The following is a 25,082-nucleotide window of genomic DNA, read 5'->3' on the forward strand; positions in this document are numbered from 1 at the left end:
GATGATGCTTCCACAGATAACTTTATATCCGTACAGATGGCTGCCGCCATAGGTCTCAATGTGGATGACATGGGAATGCAAATGAATGCAGATGCCGCCTTTGAGGGCAAACAGGTTGATGTAACTCCGGTCATTGGTAAGCTCCGTGTACATATACAGGACTACCTCGACTATGAGAGCTTTTTAGTGGCTCCTCTTACAGGTTTTGATGTTTTGTTGGGGATGCCCTGGCATCACCGTTTAGAGCCTGTTAAGGCTTACAAAGAGAAGAAAATCAGCTTTGTACATAGAGGCCGTGAGCACTCTATAGATGCTGGTACTACTGGAAGTACCATACCTCTTGTAAGCCATGTACAAATTAATAAGGCAATAAAGAAATCAGCTTGTTCTTACTTGGTTTTTGTACGTGATACCATTGAACATTCTAGTGTTGATGTTAGTGCATTAGATCAAGACAAGCTTAACTTTTTGAATGAGTTCAAAGATTGTTTTGCGAATGCTTTGCCAGCAAGGTTGCCACCAGAGAGGCCGGAAGATCATTGCATAGATCTAATTCCCGGTAGCTCTCCACCTAATAGGCCACCATACAGGGTGAGTGCTAGTCAACAAGAAGAGATTATGGCACAGAGAGCAGACGCTTGCAACATGTAGAGCTTCACTTACAGGTTTATGAGAAGGAGTTGTTGGCTGTAATTCATGCCCTTACTATTTGGAAACACTATCTTTTAGGGGCTGATTTTATGGTCAAAACTGATCATCAAAGTTTGAGATACTTTTTGACTCAAAGTAAGCTCTCAGAGAAGCATATGAGATGGGCAAATTTCCTCTCAATGTTTCATTTTCAGATTTTACACACTCCAGGGAAAAAGAATGTGGTGGCGGATGCCTTATCTAGACGACCACAGGTTCATGCTATTACAGTTGCATATCATAAGGACTTATCGGATGTGCGTAATACTTATCATCTGGATGAGGATTTTGCACATGGATGGGCTGATTTGCAAGAGGGTATTGCTGTCCCATCTTATGTCATAAGAGATGGATATCTCATGATGCAAAATCGTATGTGTGTGGTAAAGAACCTTCGCCATAAGGTTATGGATGAGTGTCATGCTCCTCCATATGCAGGTCATAGAGGCATTTTGGCCACAGCACAAGCTTTGGAGAGGTATTTCTTTTGGCCACATATTCGCAAGGATATTGAAGCATATGTACGTGAATGTATGGTATGTCAAAAGGTCAAGTTTGACCGACATAAAGCACCTGGATTGCTTCAACCTTTGCCTATACCAAATGAACCATGGGAAAGCATTGCTATGGATTTCATTATGGATTTGCCAAGGACGCCACAGGGAAATGATGCTATTTGGACCATTATTGACAGGTTTAGCAAGCAGGCACATTTCATTCCCGTGCGCAAGACAATAAAGCCAGATCATATGGCCAGGATGTTTTTGGCACAGATATTCAAACACCATGGCATGCCTAAATCTATTGTGGGGGATAGAGATCCTAGAACCACAAGCTTATTTTGGCGCGCATTGTTTGACAATATGGGTACAAAGCTAAACTTCTCATCAGCTTACCATCCACAGACAGATGGGCAAAGTGAAATAGCAAATTCAGCCGTCCTCGACTTGCTGAAATCTTATGTATCCGACCACAAATCGGATTGGGAGAAGTATTTACCACTTGTGGAATTTGCCTACAACAATACGGTACATACTTCTACGGGCAAGGCGCCCTTTGAGATTATCTATGGCAAGGTAGTACTACCACCCATCCTTCGTACAAAGGATGAGATTTTTGCAGCAAATGAGTATGTCAGAGACTTGGATACTGCATTTGCACAGGTACGGACAGCCATAGAGAGGTCTCAAACCAAGATTAAAAAGGCAGCTGATAAGCATAGAAGGGATGTACAATTCAAACAAGGTGATTGGGTCTTGCTGAAATTTGAAAAGGCACGCCTTCGGAAGAGGCCAGGGAAAGAGAGAAAGTACCCTAAGCTTTCCAACAGGTACTATGGACCTTTTCAGATCTTGGAGAAGATCAATGATGTTGCATTTCGGCTTGTACTCCCAGATCATTGGAACATGCATAATGCTTTTCATGTGAGCCTATTGAGGCCTTATGTGGGACCAATACCGTTTGAGCCCGTTTTGGAAGACCCACCCGAGGTGGATGAGCTGGAAGAGATTCTTCAACCTGAACAGATTGTTTTTCACAAGGAACGAAAGCTTGCGGGAGGCAAACTTGTTCGTAGGTATCTTGTGAAGTTCAAGAATTATTCAGTTTTGGATGCGAAATGGATGGATGAGGCCTACTTCGAGGATTACCCAGATCTTCTGAAGGCCTATCTGGAGGCTTTTCAGTTGCGGTCAACTGATTAGAAGCCGGGGGGATGTCACAAACCCCTATATTCTAGGGACATGCGGATGCGTGTCAGGCCTAGAAACATGCGGATGCATGTATGTATTATACCTGGGCATGTGTATGGATCATATGAGTCCAAGGACATGGCAGGACATTTGTGGACTTTCGGGCGGTGCCCGTGTGGATTCCGGCCATGCACACATGGTGTGTTATAATGGCAGGCGGAATATTTTCAAGTACAAGAATGATGATAGGTGGTTCTCCAAGTTTACATGTGCACAATGCATAAATGATGCATGCCATAACTTTATTTTACTTTGTGTGACATTGTCTTGCTGCCTGGACAATGCTTTGTTATTTTGGCTTGTGAAGTCTGAGGGACCGGGGACGCCCGGGCACCTTGTGGACACGTGTGTGCACTCCTGTTTGGGCCTAAAACTGTGGGCTTATGGGTTTTGCAGGTGGTAAGTGCGTCCACACTCAATTTACAGCTTATTTCATTTACTACTAAAGTTTATTGGTTTGCAGGTACACACTCATTAATAAGTGGCCGGACAACTTATAATGCGTTCGCATTTGGTTGGACCAAAATTAATGAAGTCCGGACAGCTTATGGCCATTTCCCATTTGGTTGGACCTAAACTTATACAAACAGGACAAATGGAGCACTATGGGCTGGACACCTACTTGGACACCTTATGGGGGACACTTGTCAGCCTGTATGTGTACCCACCAAGCCCCTTAGGTGGCACTGGAGAAAGGCGCCTCCTTCAAGAGGCCTTTTGGGCTGTTTTATTCATAACTCAACACATTGGAGAGCTGGTTGAAGCTTTGGGAGTTGCTACAGGGCTGGTTGCTTGCTTCCCGGACTCACACAAGCTTGGATAATGATCCCCACACTCTTCTAAAGGGCTGGTTGGTAAATTTGAGACCTGTAATTTCTGGTTATTGCGAGTTTTGGGCTGGTTACAGGTGTCCAAAGTCAACTCGGACAGTACAGGACAGCTCTAGGGACCTCCACAGGGCTGTAGGACCCTTTACAGGTGGATTTCTCGCAATAGAAAGTTGCTGTTTTGGACTGGTTATTGCACAAAACAGGCCGGACAGCAATGGAATATGTGAGCATGGATGTGTCTCAAGGATTCCTGGTATAACAGGTGCTTAGGGCAAGCATTGGAAACACTAGCTCGCGGAGAACACAGGTTTCTGGATCAGTTTCTCGCGTGGAAACAGGGCCTAAAGATCCATTTACATCTTGTGCAGGGCGGAGTACCTCTGAGGATTGTGATACTCGTGCAGGGCGGATGTACCTGTGAAGAGGCTTGTGCAAGGCGGATGTACCTGTGTGTAGGGCGGATGTATCTACAGATTCTCTTGTTTGAAATGTATTCATTCATGATGTATTTGGAAGAATCAGGTGCAGGCTGGTGGTGAATCCCCAGGCACCCGTAATCTTGTACTTTGCAGACTCTTTTGGTAATATAACCTAAAGGGGGGGGGGGGGGGGTTCAGCCTATCATCGGCCCCTTTATGTGGTGTACTGTCATTTTCAGCTTTGAGGTTGTAATGCTCAATTGTTAAGTGCTCAGAATCTTGTTCACATTTATACGATTCCAATACACGCGTCCGCCTCCCGTTACACATAAACTTGCTTACATACCGGATCATGGATTTCTGAGTGAAATCCTCATCACTAAAAGTAGTATCAAATTGAGCAATAAAAGCAAGTGCCTTTGACACATCATATTCTCCATGATATGTATCAAACTTAACAGATTTGTCTCCGGCTTTGAAGTCACTAGACTTTGATGCATTAGCATGCATCTCAACATGTCTTTCCATATGCATGTCCATTGGGACAGCCCCTGTGTGACTGAAATGATTTTGGAAACAAAAGGGGATACGTTGGGTATAGAAACATGTGCCCTATAGCCAATGAGGTGATAGCACAAGTGGTGAAGATGTTTGTCTAGGACCAAGAGGTCTTGGGTTCAAAACCCCTCTTGGTTCTTCCTTGGCGGTATTGCCAGGAACTATAGGAGGATCGTGGGCCTAAGGCCAGTTGAAAAAGGAAAAAAAGAAAGAAACATGTGCCCTATAAGCATGAGGCATGGTTGGCCCCTCAACATACATTGGTGCATTTTCACCCATAACTCCCTCACGAGCACACTCGAGGGCATGAGTAGCATGAGAGATACGCGGAATACTTGCACCAAGAGAAAATTGTAGGCCATGTTGCATGTGTTGTGCATGCACATTAGCCAGCAATTGCATTTGACATACATTTTGACTGCCATAAACATTGCATTCTTTACGGGCTACATAAGATACACTTGCAAGGTTTGAAGTCGTCGATGGTTTTTCTCTATTGTATGAGGATTCATCCTCTTAGACATGTGCCCTTGTTCAACCACCTGTGGGGATACCAAGACATGTGGGATGGTTGTCTTTTCTGCATAGGCATCCTCGGTACAAGCCAAGTATGCACATGTTGCATCCCTGGGTTGCATGTGCAACTCTTGAGCTATCATTGCCATGGCATGATTCATAAATGATTCAGCTTTCTTGGCCTTCAAACGATCATGTACCAATGGATCTTGGTAGTAGAGCTTCAATTTGTCTTCTTGTGCCTAAAGAAGAGCCTGCAGACGGATAAGTTCAGTCCTTTCGGCTATGGATTCTCTTTCCTGCATTTTCTCTTTACTATGGGACGATTGTTCTGCATGTTCCTTTTCCCTGGTACGCACCATATGAGTATGTTCTTCTTGTAAAGCATTGGGAGCATACAAATTATTGGCCTCGTCTCTTGTGTTGGCATCTTCAACATGCATTGAACATGCATTGAGTGCGTTCTTCTTATAAAGCATTAGAAGCATAAATATTATTGGCCTCACCTCTTGTGTTGGCATCTTCATCCACTATTGGGCACTGATGACGTTAGTAGGGATGTCATAGTATCTAGTCCATACTAAGCATAATGGAGTTGATAGTTATATAGTCTTATGGGTTGACTACCATGAGTATATAACATGCATGTTCCTAAAAGGTGAATTTAGGCATGTTCTTGGATTCATCTAGGTATGTATATATATATATATGAATTGTATGTGTTACGACCATGTGTTTTTCCCTCTGGACAACAATCAGGTGGGCACGGACACGGGACGCATAGTGTGACTAAGCATCAAGTTTGGGTATAAAAAGGAAACTCATAAATGGTGGCCAGCCCAAGTGTGAAAGGAGACAAAAGGGAATTTTTAAAGTTATAAGGTTTTTAAACCTTGGATTATTTAAAGGCTTATTCTTATCTTGAAAAGCATGCGTTTTGTTTAAACCTTTGCTTTTGGTGTTTTTAATCAAAAGCGTATCACTTCTATTTAAATCTAAGGGTGGCGAGTTGAAGAGGTGGCCGTGTGCTGGTCGCCGTGTGGAGATCGCCGGATGGTCTTCACGGGCGCATCCCTGGAGTGTAGTTGCCGGCTGCTAGGCGCTATTGCACATAGGGCCACCAGGTTGCTGCCACCACCGCCGAGAGGATATTGGTCTTTCGAGAAGAAACAGGACTTTGGTATCGAGCATACAGGCCTATGGTTTATGGATACAGGTCTATGGTTTATCGGATATAGGTCTTTGGTTTCATGTGGAAAGCATGTCTTTGGATTCATGTGCACAGGTTATAGTTTTCTCGAGGTTACATGCAGGCTGTGACTATAGGAAGGACATATGGTTTGGTACAGCCCTACTGTTGTTTGGGAAAGGGTTCGTGGGGATCCGTGGTTGAGATGGAGAAGACCTTTTCAAGCAGGGAGGTGTCGTACAGGTGTGCCTTCCCTATGGAATGCCTTGCTGTAGTAATGAGAGTTCTTATTTGGAAAGTCCTGGGTGAAAAGCTAAAAGGAATCCTATTGGTAAAGGATTCAACAAGTTGTACTGTGTATTCATATTTGATCAAGTAAAGAAATACCGCAAGGGACGCCACTGCGTTTTGGGGCCAATCGATGTCCTTGTACCTTTTGCAGGAGCATTCTAGCTCCCCTGTTTGTTTTTCTTTTTCAGGTTCCCATGGATGATGAAGTGTTTTGTGTGCGAGTGTTTGTTTCACCGCCCGTCAGATTTTTGTAGGCCGTTACAGTTCGACTGTCCATAGTGTTCCAAGTGTAGAGATAGCTAGTGTTCACTGTGATCGTCTTTTACAATGGAAGTGAAAGAGAACTGAATGCTCTGATACCAATGTAATTCCACCGGTCGGTGTGGAATGCTTGGTTGAACACAATGCTAATCAATACACTTAAATACACTGAGATTTAATGGACAACAAGCACAATACAAGATGTAATTTGCTGAATTAACAAGAGACTGACAATGAGCTGGAACGGCCGGCCTCTCCCTCATATAGTGTATATTAATCTTGGGAGAATCAAGTACAGAGTGTCATGGGCATTTCTGACCAGATTTCCATACCAATGCATTTGAATATAGTATTGCAAACAATATGGTTGTCGGTGAAGATCTGCAACTCACACTACCCTCTCGAGTGCCCATGTTCCCTACTATTTTCTCTCTATTGTTCCACCCACACATGGCAGAAACAATCTGGAAGAGAGCACGTAGGACTTGAGAACACTACACAAGGTATATGAACATGGAGTCCTGCTCTTCCTTTGTGCTTCCATAATTGAGCATTAAGGCTTACCAATTGCAAGTAGAGTTGTTGTCAATGGGCAGTCTTCGCCATGGAAGCATCTGGGTGTTGAAATCTTCAAATTGTTGCGATCCTTTATGACAAGAGTCTTCAAGTGGATGCATGGAACTTTTGGAAAGCTTCTCCTATGGTTCAGCTTGAGAAAGGCAGGCTGAAATTAGGGTTTTCACCCAAAGGACCAGAAATTACAGCAAAGAAAAGGGCTGTTTTGCTGAATTTTAGTCATTGAGGGTGTGTAGGAGAGTGAATATGACCTGGAAACACTCTTAGAAGCTTGGAAAACACACTAGCAAGATTGGATATGGTGTAGGGAAGGAGAACGAGCAAAAAATACAGCCAAAAGGCCTCATAAAGGAGGGTGCCAACTTTTAGAGAGAAAGAAGAGAGATGATGAGTGTCCACCCTGGGTGTCAGGCAGAGAGCAAAAGTGAGTTGGGGTGCAATCTAGGATGACTGTCACATGCCACATAATCATGTCAACAGACAGTTTCACAGGCATGGTTCATGGGCAGGCATCCCCTTACCCGGAACTACACATTGGCCAAGCAAGAATGAAAACATCATGCAAATTCAATTTGCAGGCAAGCACAAAAGATGCTATGCAATGCAACATTGTTATAAACAATCCTTGTTCATGAGACTATACCAAGGTAGACGAGTTCCAGGCATGTACACGATTTACTAGATCCAATGGAACAGCAATCCTCCAGGCATGCATCATAGGCACAAGTCCCGATAGAAAGTCAAATCCACAGTATCACACGTGCGGCATCAATTCCCTGCATAATAGCCCCGGCGCCAATCCAATGTATACACATAATGAGAAAGCACAGGTGGACCAGTTGGGGGCCAAATGGTGATACCAAGCTCTCACTCGCTGGTTGAGTAGTGGTGACGAACTAGGTCCTTCTCGCTACCATGTGGTACATTGCCTATTGTTAGGCCTTCTCTAGTGCATGTACTAGTCAAGTAGAGTGGTTCATCCGCAACTTGCTTTGGGCAAGCAGTGACCGCAGGCCGGCATGGGCCAAGGTGGTGTGGAGAGTCATCATTCAGCCTCACCATAGAGGCGGCCTAGGCATTATTGATCCTTCTTTGCAAAATAGAGCCCTTTTAGGCAAGCTGATCATTAGAACACTCCTCCCAGGTGATAAGCCCTGGAAGGACTTTCTCATGGCCCGCATCTCTGCCCACACTCCACTCCTTGGCGGTCTCTAGTCCCCAAGCTCGAGATGGATCTTCACAAAGATTAGGACCCACAGCCTTAGCGCAGTCTTCGAGGACCGATTCACGGCCAGCCTCTTCTGAGCTTGGGACCACATTGCGACTTGGTGTGCATCAGTCTCCCCTAGTCCTAGACGAGGAGAGACTTCGACAGCCACTAGTTTGGAACCCCTTGATTACCCTTCCTAGTGGCCACATACTAGGCTCCCGTCCTCACGTCTCATAGGGCGCATTGAGCGAGGGACCTGGCCCAGTCTCTTTGAGAGTGGCTCACCTTTAGACGCCTCCCACCAGAGGCTTAGGAGAGGAGCCTAGTTGGGATAGTGGCATGATCCCCTCGCCCCCCAAGGATGTCCTTGACATCCCCTTCTTTGAGTATACAGTCCGTCTGGGCTGCATAATTCTGATGCTAGAGGTTGATAGTACACCAACGGAAGCAGGACACTGGCAGACCCCAGGGCATCCCAATTCCCCATGCGTTTCCTCCATGATTTTTGGAAGCAGCTGTGGCCAGCTTCTGGCCATGGAAGATTACCCTTTTCCTTTGGGAGATAGCTCACAGGAGCTTCGCAGTGGGCTCTTGGCTGTTGGCAGTTGGAGGGCAGCTGGCACTTCGTTCTAAATGTGGACACCCTCTGGAGTTACAGCAGCATTGCCTTTGGGATTGTCCCAAGGCACAGCAAGTTTGGTTGCGATGGATCCTCCGCAACCATGGACCTAGCACCAGCCCACACCATCACCGGGGGTGGTAGTTTGGGCCTAAGAGACAGCACTGGCCGTAGCATATGCGGAGACGGGACAGCAGCTTGCCCTTCTTCTCTCTCACTGTAGTATCATGATAGCCCCGCTATCAGCAGCCCCAGTTGGGAGGAGGCCCAAAGGCCCCTCTTGAGAGGTGGCGGATCATCAGCAATATAGTAGCATGTCACATTTTGTGTGCTGGCTGGACAAGGCCATAGAGGGTCCTACCATGCCTCCCACTCAGTCCATCAAGAGCATATGGACAGACATCATACACACCCTCCATGGCTAGTGGGAGAAGCATCAAGGCAGCTGTGAGCGAATGCGGAAGGGCCGAGAGGCTTTTGTGCAAATTTGGAGCAACGGTCTTTTCCTCAGTGTAACTATTTGGTCCCCTAGCTCTATTTCACATGATGAAACCCATGTCTGGACACCAAAAAGGTGGAAGAAGACATGGGGACAGGGTCCATAAGGTTTGATTAAGAAAAAGCACCATTCTTGGTCAAAAAGCAAGAACAAGCAAAAAGTCAAACAGGGTTGACCATGAGTCAAGGGCACCATTGGAAAGAGGAGACTGAGCCAGACCAAAAAGCTAAAAGGCGCTTTCTCAGAAAGCAGCTCCAGGGCCAAAAAGCAAGGCCCTGAAGTTAGAAAAGAAAAGTTTAAGAACTTTGACAAAAGTGAGTAGTATTTTATTATGAAGTGGAAAGCAAAGGGAAAAAGACAAAAAGCAAAAGCTTGGTTAAGCTTTTGGTAGAAAGCAGAGCCCTCTTCAAGTATAAAAAGGCTTGAACCTCTCTTGTAGCATCATGAAGGAGATGGTGGAGTGTAGGTGTGGGCATCATTATCATCATGGAGAGCTTCTTCTTCGCCATCAACACCTTCTCCATCTTGCTTTTCAGAAGTACGGTTAGCCCTACACTTGTATGGGCATATGCATGGGCCGTGTACAGACATGTACAGACAAAAATTTCAGAAACCTTAAAACTGCTCCAAAAACCCTCAAAATTGCTTTTTGGAGGTTTTTATTGCCCAAAAACCATTAAAACAGGTTTTATATCAGTTTTCTTGCGAGAAGGAGCTTTTCCATGGTTTTCTTCATGGACAAGGCTATAGGAGAGTTGTGGAGATTACTCATGGGGTGAGAGGACTTGGACATGGAGAACTTGGACATAGAGCTTCGACATAAACATGGAGAACTTGGACATATAGCTTGGGCATGAAGCTTGGACATAAACATGGAACTTGCATATATAGCTTTGGCATGAAGCTTGGACATCAACATGGAACTTGGTTATGGAACTTGAACTTGGATTTGGATCCAAACTTGGATTTGGATCTGAACTTAGACTTGGACTTGGACTTGGACTTGGACTTGGATTTGGACTTGGACTTGGATTTGGATTTGGATTCATTGGACTTGGATTCATTGGATTTGGATATTAGATTGGGTACTAGCCCGGTGAGAGATACTTGTGGGTCACCCCCGTGGTGTGCTCGGCATTAGAGATCTCGTGCCTTGACATCGACATCGACTTGGATATCCTATATTGACATAACTGTTTGTTTTGTATTCATTGATTGTATTGATCCTGGCCAGCGTCCCCGTGGATTGTTCCTGACTAAATTTCTAAAAGGGGGCGGAGCCTGTTCCCCGCTCAATGTGGTGTACTGTGCAAGATCCCCATTACCTTCTCTCCCTCCCCCCTCTCTATATCTCTATCTCTTGGACACGTGGTTGAGTGTGTCACCGCACGCCCTGCTGGGCTTACACTCAGGTCAAAGACAATAAGGTCACTTGGCTTTATAGGCCACCTGTTTTTGGTTGTTCCTCCCATTGAATGAGATAGCCTTCCTCCAAGAGGGGCCAGTGTGCGAGGAAGAGCCCTTCTCTATCCCCTAATGTTTTCTTGTCTTCCAAGATTGAGACTGGGCCATGTACTTAGGCGTTTCGGCTGTATATATATACACATATGTATGTACATACATATATGTATATATATATATATATATATATAGATATATATACACACACACACACACACACACACACACTCATATATACATATATATACATATATATACATATATACATATACACACACACACACACACACACACACACACACACACACACACATATGTATGTATATATATATATATATATATATATATGTATATATATATACATATATACGTATATATACATGTATATGTATATATATATATACGTATATATATATACGTATATATACACGTATATGTATATATATATACGTATATATACATGTATATGTATATATATATACGTATATATACATACGTATATATATACGTATATATGTATATATATATACGTATATATATACGTATATATATATATATATATATATATATATATATATATATATATATATATACGTACATACGTACATACATACATACTTTTTTGTGGTAATATCCAGTGCAGTATATTTATATGCTCATAAATTTACAAGATGGGAAGTCTCCGAAATGGAGAGTATCCCAAATGTCAGAAACATAAAGAGAGAAGCTCTAAGCAAGAGACATCTATATCACCCTCATGGCAGGCATCATATAAGGATTGCTGCAATGAGGCTCGAAAGGATTCATATGACTGATAATTCTGCCGACCCAAGTATGCCAAATTATGCTCACTCCAAATTGTCCAAAGAGCCCAATATCTCACCCAAGAGAGAAATAGTGAGAATTGAGACAAGGACCGCATAAATCTGCCAAAAAGCCAGAAATGAAACGGAGCCGAAGAAAATCTGAAATTCTCCTGAGGGTGATCTTGGAACAAGAGCAGTGCCAAAGCAGATGAAGAACAGTTTCTGAGGGAGCGTGACATCTTAGACATGTGGAAGGTGCAATGTGACGTTTAGCAAGCGTGACCCCCACTGACAATGTGTCTGTCAAACATCTCCAAAGAAAAAGTCTTTGTTTCAATGGCACTTTACACTTCCACAATATCCGGAGATTCTTCCGCCACCATGAGAGGGGCTTCCTTATATGCCACAGAGAATTAGCATGCTGGTGAATCCATGGGGGAGGCTGAAGAAGCCTGTAGGCTTTTATGGAGGTTAAGGCAGGAAGGGGAATAGGATGTATGCATGTAGTAGATGGCTGCAATTGCCAATCCATAAGCCTGTCTGTGTCAGCCACCACAGGTGGAATAGGTAAAAAGGGATGCAATAAATCAGCAATTTTCTTCCATATCGACCTATGATGCATTCCCAATGCATAGGAAGCAGTGGCCCGGGGAAAGGATAAGACATATCCCCGATCATCTACCACATCATGTATGTACCTAATTCCCAATTTCATAAGATTGTATGCCCGAACAGGTTCCTGTAAAGCAAGTGGAGTGTCAAAGATGGCACTCCAATGAATACTTTCTTTCCTCATCGAGTTTGTCCTCAAGCAATTATCAGGAGCCCATTTGACCTTAGAGAGAACTTGTTTCCAGTCAAGTATGAGGGCAGTAGAGAAAGGACAACCAGGTATCCTCCCTACAAATCTCCCAATCACAACCTCCCAATGATCCGTAATCCAATGACCATAAGCACAAGTCCTCATGTTGACACACATGGATGCTAACATACAAGTCCATGGTTGCTGTTGACGGAAGAAAGTAAGCAACATTGTAGCCTTCCTTGCAAGTACATGATATCTTATATTAAGGACATTAAGTCCACCATGCATCCTTGGGGAGCACACCATTTCCATCTTCATCAGTCTCAATGCTTTCACAGCAGTTTTTGTCTTCCATAAGATCTCCATAGCTTGAGACATAAAAGCTGAAATATCCCTGGAGGACCAATGCAGCAAGGGCAAATAGAACTGGACATAGGACATCACAATGGATTGTACTATTCTGAGCCTGACATGAAGAGGCCAAGTAGAAATTTTCCAGTATTCCAGTTTATGTTGAAGTTTTTGGAAAATCCATTTTAACCGCTGCTTTCTGGTGATATGCCATCCTATGGGATATCCCAAATGCCTGACAATATCTCTGGAATGCACCACCTGACCCGGCCAAAGAATAGAATGGCAGTCACATTGTTTGAGGGGGAGTAATTTAGATTTGTCAAAATTGACATGCAATCCCACTGCCAACCCATATAAAGAAAGAGTGGCCATAAGCATGCGAAGTTCCTTAGGAGAATTCTTTGGCATGAAGAAGGAGTCATCAGCATATGCTTGTGCCAAAAAAGATGTAGCCCTTGGGATTTTAAGACCAGTCATGTGTCCTGTGTTTGTAAGATGATCAAGATACATCAAAAGAGGATGGGTCTCAATGGCATAGAAGAGAGCACTAAGAGGGCAACCCTGTCTAACTGAACGGCCCAATATCCATGACCGAGACAGATGGCTCCCAAGAATGCACTGAGCAGTAGAGCCAGAATAAAGCCAATAAACAGCATTTGCCATCTTGGGACCAAAGCCCAACTTTGTCATGATGATCCCACTAACTTGGAAGAGTGTTCTGCCTCATTGAAGCTCCCTTGGGTAGTGTTGGAGGTGGCCCAAACGGCGTGGCCGTAGGTCCAAAAAATGATGGCATCTTGCTCCCTATGCTTTGCGAAGATCCCACGTATGTAAAAGGATCCACTCCATTCCCAGTCCGTCAAGTGGTTGCATGTCCTCTCTCCTTCGGAGCTCCTCCCGCCTCTCGCTAGAAATGGAGGAACAAAATGCTATTTCCTTCCCTGGGACATGAAGCAAATGCGATCGAATGCGAGATGCACTCCCGCTCTTACTTTGACTGCAGTATTTGCATTTCCAGCACTCAGTGCCGCCCGTTTTGTAGGCGTACTTCTCCACGACCTCATCCGACCAAGTCCACGAGGGATTTGGACCTCCTTGAGCTAGACACGACGGTGCTCTTTGGAGCCATAATCGACGCTGCCAATATTACATAGTAGGTTTCAATAAGAAATGAAAAAAACATTTGGACTACATTGTGCAAATTAATGAGCAAGCGACAAAGTGAGCGTTATTTTTCCATTAATATTTCCGTAGGATAAGTTCAAGATACAAACACATGGCAACTGCCTTAATTCAAGGTGAGTTTTCAACATTTGGAATGGAACTAACTCCTCCTAGCGAAAGTCCCTCAGTAGGAGAAGGTGCTTGTGCAGGCGGCACATCTTGCCACATAGGGGCCCAACGACGACGACATTTTCGGGCATATTCTTCTTTCTTTTTTAAGCAGTCGTCGTCAAGCCAAAACCATAGAGGCATGCACCGGCAACGCTGGGCCCTCTTTCGGATCGCATCAACCAAATCTAGGCTTTCCCTTAATGGCAAAGGGCAACGACATCCGGCAGTTTTGATATATTGTCGTTTTGCCACACACGGGCAACTAAAGCAAACAGTTTGGTCATAGAACGCCATACTAGCAAGCACAGCCACATGAAAAGGCCTCACCAGTCACCAAAATATTACAAGCAGGAGTTGAAAGAACTTATAATTTAGAAAAAAAAATGGGTAAATTGAAGGCCTCAAATAATGCAAGAAAAAGTCATATGCAAATATTGATTTAAAAAAATACCTACTAGTGTAGATTCGGTGTAGATTTGTAGCTCACACAAGCTTGGCTCCGGGACCAACTCTGCACGTAGAATCTTCTTTGTCTGCAGCCTTTGAGAGAGAGAGAGAGAGAGAGAGAGAGAGAGAGAGAGAGAGAGAGTAGGAAGGATACAAGAGAAAGGGGCCAGGGCTGGTGTAGAAATGAAATGAAATGAAATGTTATATTAACGTCTTCAAAAGGCCATAATGCCCTATGAGACCAAAAAGTCACATCATGGTGGATCTGATACAATGCCTGGATAAAAAACCAGAAAATGAAAAATAAAGATGATACTGAGAGAGAAAGAAAGAGGAACTGGTTACACTATGGTTGATGTAGAGAGAGAGAGAGAGAGAGAGAGAGAGAGAGAGAGAGACTCTTGTGAGAAAGTACCTCCCCATATGTTTTTTATACAGATTCTACAACCACAGGTCCATAGCCCAACGTACATAAGAAAACAGCCCACAGCCCACCAACGTACATAAGAAAACGGCCCACAGCCCAACGTTTAGAAAAAAACGGAAGGAAAAAAAACGTGCTGCACTTTTTCTTTTGGGAAAAACCGGGCTGCCCTTGTCTAGTAAAAAAAACGAGCTGCGCTTTTCTATCTTGCCACGTTTTTTATTTTAACAAAAATGGCTATGCTTTTCTATTAGAAAAAACGGGCTTCAAACGTTTTTAAAAAAACAGACACCCTTGCACGTTTCCGCCCGTTTCCAGCCGCCTTTTCATGCGATCCCTGTGAGAAACGCCCGTTGCTAGTCGATTAGCGATTCTTCAGCGTTTCATGCTTCATGGCCCCAAAAAACGCGTTTTCACGTTTCCACCCTTGGAAATGGGCGTTTCTTGTGTCTATGGTGTACATATATGTGTGTGTGTGTGTGTGTGTGTGTGTGTGTGTGTGTGTGTATGTATGTATGTATGTATACATATATATGTATAGATGTATGTACACATACATACATACATACATGCATGCATGCATGCATACATACATACATACATACATACATACATATATATATATATATATATATGTATTTACAGATGCATGTATGTACATACATACATACATACATACACACACACACACACACACACACACACACACACATATATATATATGTGTGTGTGTGTGTGTGTGTGTGTGTGGTGTGACCTGCTCGCCGGGACCTGCTTGCCTGTGGACTTGCTCGTCGGGACCTGCTTGCCTGCGCACGTGTCTGAGAGAGAGCAGATTCTCCTTTGCTTCCCCTCTGGCTGCAGCTCTCACCTGTGTGTGTGTGTGTGTGTGTGTGTGTGTGTGTGTGTGTGTGTATCGTTGCTCGTTTGTGTGCTTGCGTCCTGCCAAGCTGCGACCATCGACTTGTTCTACTTCATTCTCTGCGATTGATGTGTGCGCCTGTATCTTGAGTCTAGTGTCCCCTGTGATCTGCAGCTTCTCCTGTCCTTCTCTGTACATCCCTCTGTGTGTGTGTGTGTGTGTGTGATCTCTGAGAGAGAGAGAGAACATTATGGCTTCTCCTACAAAATATTATGCTCATAAAAAACAAAAGCAGGCTGTGGATCAGAATGACCCTGTGCATGAGACGCCCAAGGCTGGGCTGATTTATGAGGTAATGCATGAAGGATTTCAGGATACACGCAAGAATTGGAAAGATCCTGTTCCTATGGTGGGGCTTGCAGTGGATGTGGATGAAATCATAGATCCCATTCGAGAATATGCGAAGCATGCTGTGATTATCTTTTTTCCAGGCAGGATGCCCGTTGCTGCTGATGTCGGGAATTGGTTAACACGGACATTGGGTGGTTGTTTTGTTCGCAAAGTCCACTATGTGGCAAGAGGTTTCTTTGAGGTCATTATGGTGGATGAGCACCATAAACAAACGCTTTTAGAGCACTCCCCTCTCTTCTATGGACAACAGATGGTTCATGTATTGCCATGGTCCCCCACCAGAGACTATCAGGCTTTGATTAAGCATCGCTGTCCTGTTTGGGTAGAAGTGGTGGACTTCCCCCAATGTTTGGCCTCCTTGTTACCTAAAATTGCAGCATCTCTAGGAAAGGTTGTATGCCCTCCTAGACCAAATGGCAACTCAAATCGATTCTGTATTTTATGGGACACAGATCAGCCCACTCCAGAATCTTATGCTGTTACCATAAATAACGTTTCCATGGGGAGTGCATTTTTCAGACTCAAATGGGGTCATTTTGCAGGTGCATGCTTTGAGTGCAGAAAGTTTGGACATATGGCATCTCAATGCCCTCTGGTCCTCCATAAGATGCCGCCTGATGCCTTGCCCATCCCAATGCAAAATAAGGACACTCCTGGTCCTTCAGGGATTAAAAACAAAAGTATGAAGACTCCTGTTATGCCTCAAGAAAAAGGCAAAGTGCCAGTCTCATGCAAGCTTGAACAGTGGACTTGGCCCTCCAAATTAGTATGAGTTTTCATACCATTATGTATTCTTTACTGCAAATTCGTATGCTCGTTGCTTCACAGAAGTATGTAGTTGTGATAGCCATGATGTGTTGATATGCTTACTTGCCCATATTCATGTCTCTATTATGTCCTGTGTCATCAAACCCACATGTAAGTCATCTATTATAGGCCTGTTTTTATTTAGTGATAATACACTACTTTTTTTCAAATATTTAACTGGATTTTTAATGAAGTTCTCCAGTTTTCATCTTACAGAACATGTCTGCAGGTTCAATCACTTCCAAACATGGTGATCATGGAAGAGATTGGTGATCAGGTATTCTCTGCTTTTTGTCCTGCAAGTTCTGGTATTAAAAGAGAGAAGAAAAGACCCAGCCTTGGATATATGTCAGTCAAAATGAAAGGGCTAAGATGTGAAGGAGATCCTTGACAGAATAATAGGAGATCAGGCATCATGCTGTTGCTCCGTTTTTCATGTTTTGGATGTATTCTTCATCATCTTAGTGAACTTTTAGAACTTCTTGTGTGTTCTAGATCCAGATTTAGCAGAACTGGTGAGTGGCAATTCAACATTTGCAAAGATTGACCTCTGTAATTCTTGTGTCTGGGCTTCATTGCAGGTTAGAAGCTCACTCTTAGCAGCAGCAGCTGCGGAGAAAAATGCTTCACTGGGGCTGTACAATGTGGCAGCAGGTTATGAACTTTTTCTTTAGATAGAAGGCACTTATCTCAGGCATAGCGGGGTTTCCTTGCTTCAGACATTATGTAGCTACAGTAGTAGTAGTGAAGGCTTTTCTCATGCTTCCTTGATAGCATTCCACTTATTAACCCCTCTCTCTCTCTCTCATCATTCCTACGATGTTTGGGGTGTCCTCCAGCAATGTCAGAAAGGTTCTGCAACTGTTTCAACTCTTTCAGTTATCTCTTGAAGATTTTGTGTCTCTTTGTCTGACTTAACTTCAAACTGGGGTTGTAATCATCTGCAGAGGCTGCCCGAAAAGCAAGAGCCTGGGCTGAGGAAGCCTTTTTCCAACCATCCATAATGTCTCTTCTGTATCTACCATTGGAGCATCATTTTGCTATTTACACGGTAACAACAATTATATTTGATATTGACATACTCGAGTCATTTTTGTTTTACTTGATTCTTAGGGAAACTTTAAAAAAGCAAGATGTGGTGATTGCTCACCACCATTGATGTTGGTTTTGCACCAGCCGTTTTTTGTACCTGTCCTTCTGCACACAGTTCTTGCAGCAGTCAAGGAGATCAGGAGGTACAGTAGAGAACGCAGAAACTTCCTACTTCAAAGGGTCCAACCCAACAATATGTTGTAGTAATCTCATCAGGTAATGCTTTGAATGCATGGAACAATTTGCAATTCTCCCTGGAATGCATTCTTCAAGGTCTAAAAAGTCAGTGTTAACAATGTCTCTGATTCGGCTTGTTAGTGAAGCACTGCATTTTGTACAAAAAGTGCGAGAGTTTTCGACATGGAGCACCCACAACATCGAGGGGGGACATTGCCAGCAGTGCTCGGAAAAACCCGACTTGTAGAGTATTTTTACTGGCTGAAATTAAGAATCCCGGTTGAAATTTGGCATTGCTTTTCTTTTCAAGGGACAAAAATCATACATTTTAGTTGTCAAATCCCGGTTACCTTTAAAAATCACCTTTACTTGGAGAAAACATGCTTTTTCACACTCGGTTTTGTATGTGCTAATGAAACACGTCTTTTCGTGGAAAAATATTTAGTTTGAAAAGAAAGTCCAGTACTTATGAGATATAACAGACACTTTGTTTTTGTGAGTCTTCTCGGACCTGCCCCTTCGGTAAGAGGGGAGGCCTGCGCTGGTACTTCCTATACTTGGGAAAGTGTGTTGTCCAACTTGCCTGGGTAGATTCGAACCTAGTTCCTCACTTTGGGAGGCATCAACGCTACACTGTGGCTAGGGGGGGTGGGAGGGGAAAGTCTTAACATCATGTTCACACAAAGTGCGTATCAAATCCGGGAATCCCTAAGCACGTCCTAACTCTAACCTTGGGTTAGAAAATCCCCTGAACCTTGGGTTATCCTAACTCCCGGTTAACACTACCCCCCCAGGGGTTGATAGGACCCGCCCAAGGTTTAAGGACTAGCAAAATAAGGTATAGATTAGCCTAGAGTCAGTAAGAAGCTAACTAGAGGCTAATTATGGCTGAGAGCTTAATAATAAAAAACAGTGGTTATTATGATTTAGGCTTAATTATAAAAGCAGTGGGCCAATAATAGCCCGGTTATTACTATATTCAAGTGTGTTTGGGCTCACGTATGAGGATTATGAGGTATCCACATAGAGGGGCAGGTCTCCAAGTCGTGCAAGACCTCAAGGCTAGACTATCTGTAGGCAGGTAGGCGGTCTGGTGGTATGGGGACGCAAGGGAGAGCTTTCGGGGCTTGGTTGACTCACGGAAATCTGACAGTAGGCTCGGGGGTGGTTCTGGAAGGGAGCCTATGTCTGGGAGGAGAGTCACTAGCCACAATCTTTCACGGTCATCGACCCAAATTCAATGTGGGAGAGACACATGATGGGTATCCGAGCTTGCCCAAACAATCTAGTGAATCTCGGCTGCATGTAAGCTGTAGTATGGCTGCACCGGGCCTATACGGGGCAGCAGACCCATGTAGGAGACTCATAAGTGCTTGTAGGACCATCTGTGGCATGTGCAAAGATCTTGCAGCAGAGGGATTGGGCTGTGCAAAGACTGTACAGGCCATACAGGGGGTCCAGGCCAGCATGGGGGGTGCTGGACAGACTGGATCGTGGTCTTGACCAACCAGGGCATCCTCTGCATGGCTGTGGGCAGGAACCCTGACTGGAGCACAGTGGATGCACTCTATTTCCTCTTCCTAAACATGAGGTGAACCTATGCGCATTTTATATTTTTGAATGCCTAAAAAACGAATCACTATACTTGGAAGCTTGCTCCTTTTTCTGAAAACGCCCATCTCAAGCCACTTTTTGGGACTGCTTTCTTGGCTATAGCTAGCTATGGACACACTTGATAGCGGGACTGACCTCATAAGCAGCAAGTTGTAGACAGCTTGTGAGGGGTGTACTTTTTATGTCAATGGTCAACAAGTTGTGCCTATGGAATCAGTGGCTAGTAATGGCTTGGAGTCAATGAAACCACCGGGATGCCTTGGGTCCCATCCTGCTGCTTTGAAGGACGATGACTAGGAATGTGTGGTCTAGAGCCCTAGTGGGTTGGCCACGACTAAACCCGAGGTTGAGGAACCATGGTCCCGGCGATCATAGAAAGACAAACATGGAGTTCTCTATTTGTGCCAGGAGGTTCTTGCTATATTTGGGATTCATATAGGAATCCACACATTGATAAATTGGATTTGATAGAAGACGGAGTGTTTAATCATTCCACGGGTCATATGCTGGGCTATCTGGTAAACTCTTAAAAACCAGTTGGTTGTTCGAACATATGGATATGCTTGGAACACTTCTATTCCACAGTTGAGGACAACTACGATATAAGAGGGAGGGAATGTAACTATTTGGCCTTCCCTAGCTATATTCACATGATGGGGCCAAAGGAGCAGATGACACCATAGATATGGGGAATGATGAGATGCACAAGGTGCCCTGCTTATCAATCAAAGACAAGGGAAGAGAAAACCACAACTCTTGAAGATGGGAGTGTCGCTTCCTTTGAAAACTGATTTGTAAGGGCACGATTTCGAACAGGAGTTTCCAGTACTGCAATTTCATTAGCCTACCTCGTAATGGGGCCATGGGCTCTCTTTTTGAATCTCCAACCTTCTTTGGTCTGGTGTGCTCAAATGTAAACAACCAAAACCTTTAACAAGCAAAGTGAAAAAGGCAAAGCAAAAGCTTGGATAGCTTTTCTGGCAAAAAAGTAGGACCCCTCCTCAACTATAAAAGAAGCATGAACATCTCCTCTTGATCATCAATCAAATCATAGAGTTTATCATTGCTGCCCGTTGATTTTAGAACGCCACCATCGATTGTTGTGCCATGTCATCATCTGTCCGTACAACTGTACAGATCCATATAGCCGTACAGAACTGTACGGACACCTAGAAGTTTGTTGCTTGCTAGATGCTCCCGCCATGTCACGACCCTGTGTTTTTCTCTGGACAGTATGCAGTGTGCACGGGGACATGGTGGACAGTGTGAATGGCATCAGATTGGAGCTAAAAAGGAAACCCATGTGTGGACAACCCCAAGTGTGAAGGGGGCGAAGAGATTTTAACTCAAAAGGTTTTAAAAACCTTTAAAAACATTATAATATCTTTTATGAAAGAAAACGTGGCCCATATGCTATTATTGCGGCCACGTGTGTGCTTTTTGGAAAAAAGAGGGGCTGGCGGGCAGAAGGGAGGCGCCTATCTTTTGATGAAGGTGTGCTTTCCGCTTAGGAGGACTGCTCTTACACGCCGGTTTCCTCCTTTGCACAGAGGCGGCTGCTAGACAGAGGAGCACATGTGGGATGGTTCTCCTTTGCAAGGACAACTGTCAGCAGGCTCTATAGGCTTCTGACAGGTTGCAGAAGGGAAGGTGTTAGGTGGCTGTTGGACTGGCTGCAGGCGGACTGAACAACCGCTGCAGGTACAGGTGTCAGCATGCCATGCTCTCTCTCTCTCTCTCTCTCTCTCTCTGCAAACGGGCAGCTGCAGGCAGCGCTGGATAGAGCAGTGCATGCTTTTCTCCACGCACAAGGGGGACTATAGGCGGCTGCTGGACAGAACAATACGCGCTTTTCTCCACACGCCTTTGGAAGGCTGGTCGGGGAGTTTACAGGCAGCTGGCTGCAGAATAACGGTGGGGAGCAGGGAGCATTGTGTCCAGCTGGACAGCAGCAGGCAAGGGCTGGACTGTAGGCGCAAGATTTTTCTTTATCTCCCTCTCTCCCACCCATAGAAGGCGGCCAGGACTGCAGGCCGTTTCAGGAGGGGAGGTGCTGGGCTGAACACAAGCAGGCTGAGCAGGTCTCTCTCTATCTTTCTCTCTCTCTTGGAAGGAGCAGGCTGAAAGAGGCGCACAGCCAAGACTGTTTTGAGATTGTTTATGAGATGTTTTGGTTGGCTGCAAGTACAGGTCACTTGAATGTGTTTCTTGGCATGGGAGTGAAGCAAGCTCGCATGGCTGCATGCTCATGGAGCAGATTGTTTTCTTCCTACTAGAAAGGAGCAGAGGGACCTACTGTTATGGGCATCTCTATGTTTCCAGATGTTTCATGAGGGAACAGGTAACTAGATGTATCCCGTTGTTGGCACTGTTGTTGAATGGTGCCATGAATGGTTCTGTATGGAAACAGGACAGAAGTTTCAAAGGGAAACAAGCCTAAGGGTTTCATGTGGAAACAGGTCGTAGGTTTCTCGAGGAAAGATAAATATCACTTAGATTATCCGTCTCGGAAATCAAAAGAGTATCCTTCACATACACCAGTATGAGTATCTTTCACAGATACCAACGCAAGTATTTCTCATAGACACCAATACAAGTATCTTTCACAGACACTAACACAAGTATCTCTCACATCTCTCACACCACAGACACCTGATTAATCTTATTTGAAATATAAAAGAGAATAATTTAAAGAAAGTGTTTTAAGTGAGATGTTAAATTTTAAAGATTGAACGTGAAATAACAATAAGTTACATACATTCTTCGGTGATCAGTCGTCGAAAAACATGTGCATCATTGTTAGTTTACTCAAGTCTTGATAGTAAATGGTCTAATATGTATTTTCTTTCGCGAATAGAAAGTACATATCAATCATTAAACTATCTTCACCATTATATTTAAATTTAATTATAGTTTTTTTTAATAATAATAATAATAAAATTAAACAATACATAAATATGAGTTTTAGACTTATCTCTCTAGTGGTAAAAATCATGATTGGGAGTATTCTCTTGTTTAGGTTGGTCGCCTTTGTCTTCGTCTTTAACCACGTTCAAGATCGTAACTCGATTCTCTCTTTTATGGGCACTCATATGCATAATCTCCTTCTTTGTCGCACATGTAACATGTAATCACACGAGGTTTTGATTCCCATTGTTGGTCTTTTTTGTAGCTTCAGTTTTCTTTCCATTCACTTATGGACTTTATCTTTGTGTTGAAGCTTCTTAAAATGTGTAGATCGAAAAGACTGAGGAATATGAGAATCTGTCACACTGTAGTGTCTCTTGGAAATTCATTTTTCTTCTCGCAGTTTGTCGCTAGAGAGATGGCATTGCTAAGAGAATGAGGATGAAACATGTTCACTTTTGCTCTAATAAGTGGCTTCAGACCTGCTATGAACATCCTCCTTTATTCTTTTTCATGAACTTTCTCTATAGCTTGAAGTTGCAATAAGGTTTGCTAAAATTTGTCAACATAGGCTGATATGTTCTCCATTTCGAGCTGTCTAAAAATATTCCACTACTGTCTGGCTTTACTCTTATATGAGAGAGATAAGAAATCCTTCTTGATCAGCTTCTGGAAGTCTTTCCATGACTTTGGTTTACATTTGTCGTGTCTAATAACATTCCACCAAAGAGTTGCATTGCCTACCAAATGATTAGTAGCACATTTAACCTTATCTTTCTAAGAAAATTTTTCTGGAGAAAAATAATCATAAAGTTGGCTCAACCATGTGAGTATGACGTGTGCATCCTTTTTGCTATTATAATCTTGAAAAGTAAAAGCTTTTTTGTTGATCTTGTGTTCCTTTTGAGACTCTTGAGCTTTGAGAGTAGCTCGCATAGTTATTTCGATAGGGTCCTCATTAGAATCCAATGAATCAGATTCGGAATATGCACGTCTTTTCTTCTTGCGAGTAAATTTTCACTCAAAATCTTCTCTTTGTCTCTTCTCACTCAATAACTGAGTTTGAAGTGTGTTTATTAGATCTTGGATAGTAGGTGGTTGTGGATAGATTGCTATTGTAGAAGAAACAAGTAAAATATTATGGAAATGTAGAAATAAAATAGAAAAGGTAGCAGACTTATCTGACTTCCGTGTATTTCAAAAGAAAGATTGTTGAAGTGCTCATGTCGATGGCATCCCACGAAGAATAAAAATAATAATCCAATTATTGCCTTGATGTCAATAATTCAGAAAGAAGTCCGTTCAAAGTTGCTTCGAAAAATCTTCAGAAATATTGATGAGAAATAATCGTGAAGATACTTGTTGCAAGAGGCTTCTAAATAATATAAAGAAGTTTCAGTAATTTTCTACAATCTTGAAATTTGTAATAATTGAACTCTCTTTCTTCTTTGATCTCTTTGAAAGCTTTTGAGCTTTTTAAAAAAAAATCATCTTTTAAGCTTTTGAGCTTTAAAAAAAATTTAAAAAAATGTAAGGCTTGTATAAATTTATAATGATTATTATAAGCTTATAGTGTTAAGCTTTTATAAGCTTATAAAGCTTTTTTATCTTTAAGCCTTTTTAAAAAAAGCAAAAGTTTTAAGTTTTAAAATTAAGCTTTTAATTTAAAGCTTTAAAACTAAGATTTTAATTAAAGCTTTGTTATGAAAGCTTAATAAAAAGCTTCTCCAACCAATAGCTACTCTCCCACAGGCTGAACGGCACATCGCACACTACAGAAAAAGAAGAAAAAATTATCCTTGCGCGTAGCGCAATTTGGAGAGAGGAAAAAAATAATAATAATAGTAATAATTTATAAAGCTTTATTTATATTAAGCTTGAGTAAGATTTATAAATTAACCATCCCCTAGCGTGCGTTTACGGCTTGCACAGAAGGAAATCGCCCTTCAGCGTGTAGCGCAAATTGGAGGGAGGGAGGAGGAGCTGTTATCGCTATGAATTGAAGAGAGGGAGAGAAGTAAAAATAAAAGTTTTGCTTTTTTGATTCTTCAATTTCCTTAATTTCTTACAAGCGTGAGAAGAGAAAAGCGGATTAATTTCTATACTTGTAAATCACTTTTGAGCCCACCATTATAGAAATCGGATGTTTTCACTGGCTTAGCAATCCAAAA

General features: G+C 43.1%; 1 protein-coding gene across 1 annotated transcript in view; it reads left to right on the forward strand.

The window, feature by feature from the left end:
- LOC147621085 (GPI transamidase component PIG-S-like protein) overlaps nt 1-18,828 on the forward strand; it is a 179,450-nt gene extending 160,622 nt beyond the window's left edge. Inside the window, exons 10-14 of the mRNA XM_086823782.1 lie at nt 17,351-17,398; nt 17,703-17,775; nt 18,069-18,172; nt 18,298-18,429; nt 18,532-18,828. Of these exons, the coding sequence (XP_086679908.1) occupies nt 17,351-17,398; nt 17,703-17,775; nt 18,069-18,172; nt 18,298-18,417 (345 nt within the window). The 3' untranslated portion in view covers nt 18,418-18,429; nt 18,532-18,828. The remainder of the gene's footprint in view (nt 1-17,350; nt 17,399-17,702; nt 17,776-18,068; nt 18,173-18,297; nt 18,430-18,531) is intronic.
- The last annotated feature ends 6,254 nt before the right edge of the window (nt 18,829-25,082 follow it).

The sequence above is a fragment of the Cibotium barometz genome, chromosome 30 (genome assembly GCF_041138505.1).
Source record: "Cibotium barometz isolate CiBa-2024 chromosome 30, ASM4113850v1, whole genome shotgun sequence".
NCBI classification, from domain to species: domain Eukaryota; kingdom Viridiplantae; phylum Streptophyta; class Polypodiopsida; order Cyatheales; family Cibotiaceae; genus Cibotium; species Cibotium barometz.